The 10,559-nt window shown below is 39.6% G+C and overlaps 1 protein-coding gene across 1 annotated transcript; it reads left to right on the plus strand.

The window, feature by feature from the left end:
* The first annotated feature begins 8,644 nt into the window (after positions 1-8,644).
* LOC133046501 (poly(A) RNA polymerase GLD2-like) lies at positions 8,645-10,337 on the plus strand. The gene has a single exon (XM_061129338.1). The coding sequence runs from the start codon at positions 9,187-9,189 to the stop codon at positions 10,279-10,281; it is 1,095 nt and encodes a 364-aa protein (XP_060985321.1). The 5' UTR covers positions 8,645-9,186; the 3' UTR covers positions 10,282-10,337.
* Positions 10,338-10,559: the final 222 nt, after the last annotated feature.

Raw genomic sequence — 10,559 nt, forward strand, 5'->3', positions numbered from 1 at the left:
GACCTAATGAAACTTAAAAGCTTTTGCACTACAAAAGAAACTATAAGTAAGGTGAAAAGACAGCCCTCAGATTGGGAGAAAATAATAGCAAATGAAGAAACAGACAGAGGATTAATCTCAAAAATGTACAAGCAACTCCTGAAGCTCAATTCCAGAAAAATAAATGACCCAGTCAAAAAATGGGCCAAAGAACTAAACAGACATTCTCCAAAGAAGACATACAGATTGCTAACAAACACATGAAAAGATGCTCAACATCTCTCATTATCAGAGAAATGCAAATCAAAACCACAATGAGGTACCATTACACGCCAGTCAGGATGGCTGCTATCCAAAAGTCTATAAGCAATAAATGCTGGAGAGGGTGTGGAGAAAAGGGAACCCTCTTACACTGTTGGTGGGAATGCAAACTAGTACAGCCACTATGGAGAACAGTGTGGAGATTCCTTAAAAAACTGGAAACAGAACTGCCATATGACCCAGCAATCCCACTTCTGGGCATACACACTGAGGAAACCAGATCTGAAAGAGACACGTGCACCCCAGTGTTCATCGCAGCACTGTTTATAATAGCCAGGACATGGAAGCAACCTAGGTGTCCATCAGCAGATGAATGGATAAGGAAGCTGTGGTACATATACACCATGGAATATTACTCAGCCGTTAAAAAGAATTCATTTGAATCAGTTCTAATGAGATGGATGAAACTGGAGCCCATTATACAGAGTGAAGTAAGCCAGAAAGATAAAGACCATTACAGTATACTAACGCATATATATGGAATTTAGAAAGATGGTAATGATAACCCTATATGCAAAGCAGAAAAAGAGACACAAATGTACAGAACAGACTTTTGGACTCTGTGGGAGAAGGCGAGGGTGGGATGTTTCGAAAGAACAGCATGTATATTATCTATGGTGAAACAGATCACCAGCCCAGGTGCGATGCATGAGACAAGTGCTCGGGCCTGGTGCACTGGGAAGACCCAGAGGAATCGGGTGGAGAGGGAGGTGGGAGGGGGGATTGGGATGGGGAATACGTGTGACTCTATGGCTGATTCATATCAATGAATGATATGAATGGTATGACAAAACCCACTGAAATGTTGTGAAGTAATTAGTCTCCAACTAATAAAAAAAATTAAAAAAAAAAACTGGTCAAATCATAGTTAATGATATCTATTATTTTCACGGAAAATAGGGTAAGTAGATAAACCAAAGCTTAATAAATAAATAAATAAATATGTATTGTACTGTATACTATGAGTTGGTGGAAAAAAATCTTTTTTCCAGTCTCTTGCAGTAATTTGTGAGTGAACTTATTTAAATGGATGGCACACACACTCCAGGCATGAAGCATGTCACTCTTTCAAGGACATGATTAAATCACATCTCCTGAATCATTGGAAGGTGAGGTCATGAATCTTTTAGCAGCATATAGGTAGATGATCTTTTATATCCTGAATTATTTTGCCTCTTCCACTTAAAATTTCACATGTGCTAAGTCATTTCAGTTGTATCCAACTGTTTGTGACCCTAGGAACTGTAACCCACCAGGCTTCTCTGTTCATGGGATTCTTCAGGCAAGAATACTGGAGTGGGTTGCCATGCCCTCCTCCAGGGAACCTTCCCTACCCAGGGATTGAACCCGTGTCTCTTACATCTCCTGCGTTGCCGGAGGGTTCTTTACCACCAACGCCACCTGGGAAACCCAAAATTCGGCACAGGAGTCACAGACGTTGTCACTCTTTTACATGTTTACCCATGTCCAAGACAAAACGAAGTTGTGCTCTTAAATCTTAGCAAACAAAATTCAACCATAGAGAAATTAGTAGTTAAGTTGAATGCATAAAGTCATTGGGCTATTAAGCTCTGACTTTTCACTTCTAACACAACTTTTGACCAAATCAGCAGAGATATAGGGGTATATCTGGAGCACATTGCAAACTCCAGGGGAGTGATGCTCACACGTCGTTAAGGTTTGAGGGTGACCTTCTGATAGTCCAGCCCCCACAGACAGCTCCAGCAGATGCAAGGGGCAGTCTACATGGCAGTGAAGACCATGTGTAAGAAAGACGCATTTTAAGATATATTCAAGAACTTTACTTTTTGAAAAAGAGTCCCTAAATTTATTTTCATACCTGTGTGTGTATGCCTTTTTATGAAACCTGTATTTCAGTAAAATACAGAATTTTTTTTTTCTCTTGGAGAAATAGCACTTTAAAAATAAACTGTCATACTTAGGGGAAAAAAAAAAAAAAAAGGTCCAGACCTTGAAATTAGTTTTCCAGTGATACTGTTAATCCTGCTTAAGTTGAAGCCCAAATGACTGGAAAGCTAAAAGTAACTCAGCAATTCTCCCTACCAAGTCAGGCTATTGCCCTTAAATACTTTGAATTATTTTTAATAGCATTACTTTAGACTATTTAGGAATACCTGAATAAACAAGCCCCAGTCATTTGTAGAGAGAATTATTTTTTCACTTACTTTTTTGGCAATGATTACTATAAAACTTAACACTTTACATTTTTAACTTCTTTTATATTTGACAGATATGTTTGCTTTTAGAGTTTTTGCAATTAAACTGAAATTGAAATTGCCATGAGCTATTTTGGGGACACATTCTTGAAAAGAATCTCAGTTCCCAATTTCAGAGCATATGGATATTTTAATTGATTGATAACATCATAATTTACACTGTTTTCCATCTAGTCAGTAACAGAAAATACTGTATCTTTTAAACCCAAGAATGTTTATCATTGACATTATTTTAAATGCATTAAGATATAATCAAACAATTTCAATTTGATACAGGAAAGCACAACACTGGAAATGTGAAAACACAAAAGATCATTTGTCTTATAAAACATAGCAGTATTTGTATTGTAATGCTGAGAAAAGTGAAATCAACTACCCATTTCAAGCTGATATGTACTGTACCCTTTGAAATTCATAAAATTAAAGATATTTCAGTAGCCATCGATATTTCCCTTTGGGAGATAAGCTCCTGATTCCCTGGACCCAGAGGCTTCTGATTTGCAGTCGTGTCATTTGTACTCGAGTCGGGGAAGGGCAGTGGTGGTTACTATAGGGATAAGACGTCCTGGTGTGCTTGATGGAGACAAAGATGTCAGGAAGGATGCTTTTCGTTTTTACTGTCCTGAGTTGTCCGTAGGATTTCTTTCGTGAGCAAGTCCTCATTTTTTCATAAGACCAACAGAAGTAGAGAATTTTAGATGCTCCTTTTGGTCATTTCTTCCACAGTCCCTGCTGTGTAACAACACAATAAGAAAGGAAGGAGAACCAGGGAAGAGACGGACTGTCTTGTTTATGGTTTCCGAATGAGGCTTTAATATCTGTTCCTAGTTGTGGAGATTGATCTGTCCAAGGTCAACAGTCTCACCCTGTTCAGAAACAAAGAAGTCTGAAGTGGGAGGAAGGTAGCAGAGTGATGGGGAGGAAGTGGTGGGTGCTTTCTCTTCAGCCTGGGATCAGGCACAATCAAGTTCTCAGAGGCCGCGGACCAGTATTTTGGCCCCAATATGTCTACACATGACCTCTGTCAAGTACCATTCCATGCCTGGGTTTTCTCTCACTTCCCTCCTGACTCTCCTGGTCTCAGTGGTGGGTGCTCCTAGAGACCAAGGCAAAGTTTTTAGTTAATTAGTTATGACTATTGAGTCTTAATTGCAGGGCAGGGACTTAGTTGCCCTGCGGTGTGTGGGGTCTTAGTTCCTTGACCAGGGGTTGAACCCGAGTGCCCTGCTTTGGAAGGCAGATTCTTAACCACTAGACTGCCAGGAAATTCTCCCAAGGCAAATTTTAATTTTGAAATAAATGTGAGAGTAAGAGCTTTATTTATTTATTTATTTTTGATGAGAGAATAATTTTTCAACAAAAACTTCCTACAATGTTTCTTGATCCAAAGATTTGCTCTTAAAAATCACCAAAATATAAAACAAGGATAATGCAGGAGTTGCTCCAAATCAATCAAGTATGTCTTAATAAGGCAACTGATACCGTTGTTTGACATTTGCACTTTCATTTTTTTATTTATAACTTTTCTATTTCCTTTTGCCACTGTAATCCGTTGATGAAGTTCCTCACATATTCTGAAAGATTCTGATATTCTAATAGACTTTAGACTGATGCAGTGAATTGTTTGAAAAGGATCTTCATATTGATCTATCTATATTTGTGTAAAGTGATTACTACATATTAAGGGTGGCACATAAAAATAACAATAACCAACCATGAGGTACATTCTAATGACTACAGTTAAGGAGTAAAGGGTTTGCAAGTTTGCTTTCAGCATGTTCCTGCTACATACACTATGGGTTCTCGTCTAAGATTTTAAATCTCTTTATTCTGGTTGTCTACCTGCAGCTGCCCACGCAGTTTTGAAAAAGAAAGAGGACAACTCCTCACAAAATAGTGTGATGTCACTCATATTATGTTCTCATACCATCTCTTCTGACTTGCACTTAAGTGCATACCATAGGAATCAAAATTTTTAAAAAATCTACACCTTGGGATTTAGTCAATGGGGGTATATAGGAAGATGTCAGAGCTTTAATTAGACAGAAAAAGTTGGGAAAATAAAGAATGAAATGACTGGCTTTAGGGATCCCCATCCTTTCCTTTTCCTCAACTGTGATTGCACATTATGGGGACCCCACTTGTGCGAACTCCTATCCTTTCCCCCATCCTTACAACAGTCGCTCTAGCTTGTTGAGGTCAGCACAGTTAAAGTGCATTTCAAATGTACCTGGGCAGTGTGCCCAACAGTCAGCTTCACCAGGAGTGAATCTGTACATGGACTGAAGCTTCAGCACAAGAGAAGGTCTAACAAATGATTATGAAACTGTATCAGAGCCTTTCTTGTCTCAGAGGGCGTAACTCTGCATACAACAAGATGCGTGCCACTCAGATCTGGTTTGCAGCTCAGCGGTCACGGCAGTCCTGTGTCAGTCCAGTGAAAAATGAAAGAGACTCAAGAAGAACAGGCAAGGAAAGAAACCTCTTTCCTGTGGCTCCACTGCCTGCTGGTCAGCCCACCCTCTAGGGTCCTAACTTCCACAAAATAGTCTCCATAAGATGGTTCTAGCTTCTGGATTCTGGATCCTTCTTTACGTTACTCTATCAACTCCAAGAATAACAGCAGAGCTCCAGTGTTTATCAACAGCTAGGTTATCTCTCTTAAGGCTTCTCATTCTCCCATCTTGGGTATAAGAGATCCCAGTATTGAATTTCCTTGTTTAAAATTTCTGAGCTGGTTTCTTTTTTCTTGTCTGGGCCCTGACAGATATAAAGTCTATTCACTAAAAATCACTTAGGTAAACCAAGTGGAGGAGGCAAGAGACCAGTGAATTGGGAAATCTCTCTGAATGATGTTGAAGGTGAAAAAAGTGAAAGTGTGAGTCACTCAGTCACGTCCAACTCTCTGCGACCTCGTGGCCTCTAGCTCACCAGGCCCCTCTGTCCATGGGATTCTCCAGGCAAGGATACTGGAGTGGGTAGCCATTCAATCATCTGGGGGATTTTCCTGACCCAGGGATTGAACCCGGGTCTCCAGCCCTGTGGTCAGACCCCTTACCATCTGAGCCACCAGGGAAGCCCTGAGTGAAGGAAGTGAGAGGCCAGCGAACTGGGCCAATCTCTCTGAGCGATGTTGAGGCTCGGAAGCCTCAGTTTACACATTGCAACACTGAGTGACTGAGGTCACTGATGTGCCCCAAATTCTTCTGTTTGGTCAGGACTCAGCAGGGACAGCTCAACTCTGCTCCACATCCCATCAGCTGGGTGGCCCAGCCAGGATTAGAAATTCCATTTCCAAAATGTCCTCACTCTGATGGCTCGCTCCTGGCTGCGGGCTAGGGGTCCAGCTGTGGCTGTGGGTCCGGCCCTTGATTTTTCCCCACATGGCATCTTCATATGGCTTTGCTGATCTTCTTCTAGCAGGACCATCTCTGTTTAATCAGATTCTTACATAATGGCCTAATGCCCCTGGAATACAAAAGCAGAAGTTTCCAGGGCTGTTTAATGCCCAGAATCAGAAGTCTCAGAATAGGATTTACATCACTGCCGAGCATGTCGGCATCTAGTGTCTGGGCTTCCCTGGTGGCTCAGATGGTAAAAAAAAAAAAAAAATCTGCCTGCAGTGCAGGAAACCCAGGTTTAATCCCTGGTCAGGAAGATCCCCTGGAGAAGGGAATGGCCACCCACTCCAGTATCCTTGCCTGGAGAATTCCATGGACAGAGATCCCTGGTGGACTACAGTCCATGGGGTTGCAAAGGGTTTTGGACATGACTGAGGGATTAACATTAGCATCTACTATTCAAAGTAATCATAAAGTAATCATAGATTCAAGATTCATAGAATCTAGAATCACAGATTCATTACTACTATTCATAGTAATCATAGATTCAAGGCAAGGGGGATTTGGCTTCATTTCTACATGAGAAGTAGCAAGATAACATTACAAATGAGTGTGTTGAATTGGAAATGTTTTTCTGCCACCTTTGGAAATGTGGCTACTATACTTGATTGGTGGAATTTCATGCATTTGTTTGTCTTAGCTTTCTTACTATAGGGCAATATGGCATCAAATTTAGCTTAGCCAGGATCCAGAAACTTCTTCTCCAACACTCTCCAGATTCTTTCTAATTCTTTCTTCCTTAACGCACGTGAACATTTTTTAACATGCTTCTCTTACATCCTTTTCTCTTCCCATCCACCGCTTGTGTTAAGTCACCATTGTCTTTTCCATGTATGCATTGAAATGTCTTCTTTTCTAATTCAACACGCATCTGTAATATTTCTTTTCCCCTTTCAGTTGTAGGGGATTCTCTTTCCTCATTCTTCTTGATACATTCTTCCCATACTTTTTTCCTGGGGTTAAAAAAACCTCTCCTTTCCTGATTCATGCCTCAATTACATTCTTTTTTTTTTTTTTTTCCAGTGGGTTTTGTCATACATTGATATGAATCAGCCATGGATTTACATGTATTCCCAATCCCGATCCCCCCTCAAATTCCTTTATTATACTATACAAATACTTCATTGGATCCAAAGCCAAATATTGTGCTGTTTGGGGTGTGTAGGGGAAGTCATGGGCCAAGGTGTCTATTACATCAGGTGCATTATTTAATGAAACTAAAATAAACAAACAATTATAATGTTTTGCAAACACCATTAGAATGTCCCCAAGCTCCATCATAATCACAAAATTGCAACCGGCTTCATCAACTCATCTTCACGTGATCCGATAAAGAAATCATGGTACCCAAGCTCCTTCAAATATTTCCCTCCCACCAAAAAAAATTTTAAAAGTTCAATGTTGTACACCAACTACAATTGGAAAGAAAATATATACACTCAGTGATTCCTATGCATGGTCATCTCTGTTGGCACTCAGAGGTTCAAAAGTCTTTTGATTCATGGTACACTGTATTGTACCCCACTTATTTGTTCATATGACTCCTCGGTCTAAAGAAATGCCAACAATTCAATTAACTGTGTATTTAAATCTAAACAGCTTTGTAAATTCTGAATTCTAATAATGCTGTAAATTTTGGCCACCTATTGGCCACTAAACAGATTCTCAAACCTTGCAATAAAATTGGATATCATTCCCTGTTCTACATTGATTTTTATTTAGTACTTATTTTTTAAATTATTGTTATTCTTCAAATCCATATTCACAAATACTGAATGTCATCCAAAGTAGGATAGCAATTTAATGTTTAAACTGTGAACTACTCAGATTAGTAGGCTTTATGATGTCAGAAAAATGTCACTGTGTTTTCATAGAAAATTTGAGATCTGCTTTGACACCTTTGAAAGCTTTTACAGTGCCCCTCAGCATGAAGTTTGGGACCTGTGGTTCTTGGGCAGTCGTTCCCAATCAGGAGTGGGGACCCTTTGTTGTTACAACAGGGAGGATGTGTCACCAGCATCTAGAGAGTAGAGGCCAGTGACAGTGCTAAGTACCTTAACAATGCGTCAGAGAGCCCCAGAACAAATGATGACAAGGCCAAAGCCAGGAAACCCTCTTCTAGAGGTTTGGAAATGGTGAACGTGCAAGTTTAGGACAGGGGATATCTTTTGCTCTTTTTCCTAATCTTTGCTTCTTTGTAACTAATCTCTAATCTTTTACAAAAGCCAAGGATCTGATCTAACCCTTCTGTTTCATAAAAGAGAATAGTAAGGAAATAAAAAATGAGAATATTAAAGATAAATTTCAAAAGCTCGATGAAAGCAAAGGTTCACCTGTTCAGCTCTCATGGGGCTTCCATCTCATCCAAAACTATTGGTTAAAAAAAAAAAATCAGTCTTCTGAACAAACACACAAGGTATAAGAGGTATATGTAGAGCATAAGAGGTACATTATAGACATTTTTCTCTGTCATACTTTTAATATCTTCTCATACCTGCTTTGGGGAATCAACTTTGGATTTGTAGGCCTCTTGTTCCCTGATTCTCCTCTCAAATATTTCACTTTGCACTGAGAAAAAAAAAACACATATATATATATATAATATAAACATATATATATAAAGGCTTCTTTGAAATTTGAGAGGGAAGTAGCAAATGTCAAGAAACCGAAGTGGGCCTTTGGCTCGGGAGGAAGCTAGGACCAAGCGCGTCAGGCCGTCACTCCTCCGGCCCTGGAGCTCCTGGGCTGGGGGTGCTGGCCGACCCTCCTGCGCAGTCCTTTCCCGAGGACACTTTCTAGGACCAAACGAGGAAGAGTGTCCCGGGACTCTGCATGGGGTTTCAAAGGGTGGTGAAGAGCTAAGGTAGAAGAATACATGTTCTCTATTAGTGAACAAGAGCATGTTCCCAAACTCAATTTTGGGTCGCCCGCCTTTCACTCCAAACCATCAACAACAGAATAACTTCTTCGCCCTGTCACCAAGTCTTTATTCACACCAGCAACTTATAGATGCACAATTCAGCTTTCACAATGCAGACTTGTCTAGAGCTGTGTCATTACAGTAGTTGACATATGGAAATGTCAGTCCAATACAGACCTCAGCTTCCCCATTATTTCGAGGAAGGAAGAGATTAAGCGATGAAAAGAATCTTCCTCTTGATGGTAAACGGCAGCGTTTTCATTCACCCCACCAAGAGCCAGCTATAGTTAACCACATAGTACCTTTATCAGATGAAAGAAGATACTCAATGTCGCCATTGTTTCACACACACTATGTACCAGATATAGTCAGATGTGTTCCACCTTTTCGAGAAATATCAATTTTAGAACCTAGAGAAATCACACTGCCTGAAGCCAAAGATAAGTTGAGTCAGCAGATACTGGAGTTATTTGAAGCATGTCAGCCCCAAGTAAGTGATTTAAAGAAGAAAGAACTCTGTCGAACAGAACTTCAGAGAGAAATTCAACTGTTATTTCCACAAAGCAGACTTTTTTTAGTTGGGTCGTCTTTAAATGGATTTGGTACTCGGAGCAGTGATGGTGACTTATGTCTAGTTGTTAAAGAGGAACCAGTAAATCAGAAGACTGAAGCACGGCATATACTCACCTTAGTCCACAAACACTTCTGTACTAGACTTTCTAGTTACATTGAGAGACCTCAGTTGATTCGAGCAAAAGTGCCAATTGTGAAGTTCAGGGATAAAGTCAGTTGTGTGGAGTTCGACTTGAATGTAAACAATATTGTTGGAATAAGAAACACATTCCTTCTCAGAACTTATGCATACCTTGAAAATCGAGTTCGTCCATTAGTACTGGTGATTAAGAAGTGGGCCAGTCACCATGATATAAATGACACCAGTCGTGGTACTTTAAGCAGCTATAGTCTTGTACTGATGGTTTTGCACTATTTACAAACCTTACCTGAACCCATCCTTCCATCCATCCAAAAAATTTACCCAGAATCTTTTAGTCCTTCTGTACAGTTGCACCTTGTACATCAAACGCCATGTAATGTTCCTCCTTACCTCTCAAAGAATGAATCAAACCTTGGGGACCTCTTACTGGGCTTTCTGAAATATTATGCTACAGAATTTGACTGGAATAGTCAAATGATTTCAGTTCGTGAAGCCAAAGCCATTCCCAGGCCTGATGGTATTGAATGGAGAAGTAAATACATCTGTGTAGAAGAACCTTTTGATGGAACAAATACAGCAAGAGCTGTGCATGAAAAACAGAAGTTTGATATGATCAAGGATCAGTTTTTAAAGTCATGGCACAGATTGAAAAACAGAAAAGATTTGAACAGTATACTACCTTTAAGAGCTGCTATCCTGAAAAGATAACTGGCCTCTATTTCTTAATAAAGAACAGTAGTTACATCATAATACGTTTTGTCTACCTTCATCGTGGTTTCTTTTTAATTGTTCTTGTTTTCATGTTTTATTCTTAAGACATACTTATATAAAGAGTGCGTATTTTATTATGACGTTTCCTAATAAAACCCTTTGATTTAAAGATGTATTTTTGAAAATGTTTACATTGTTGATTAGTAACATTATGGCATAAATTTTCAGGAGATCAGATAAAATATTTTGGGGGGAATTATCTGAACAAATAAAAG

This window comes from Dama dama, chromosome 25 (assembly GCF_033118175.1).
Source record: "Dama dama isolate Ldn47 chromosome 25, ASM3311817v1, whole genome shotgun sequence".
Classification (NCBI taxonomy): Eukaryota; Metazoa; Chordata; class Mammalia; order Artiodactyla; family Cervidae; genus Dama; species Dama dama.

Bases quoted from the DNA above. Each gene is read 5' to 3' on its own strand.
- LOC133046501 (XM_061129338.1), top strand. From the start codon at position 9,187: ATGTCGCCATTGTTTCACACACACTATGTACCAGATATAGTCAGATGT.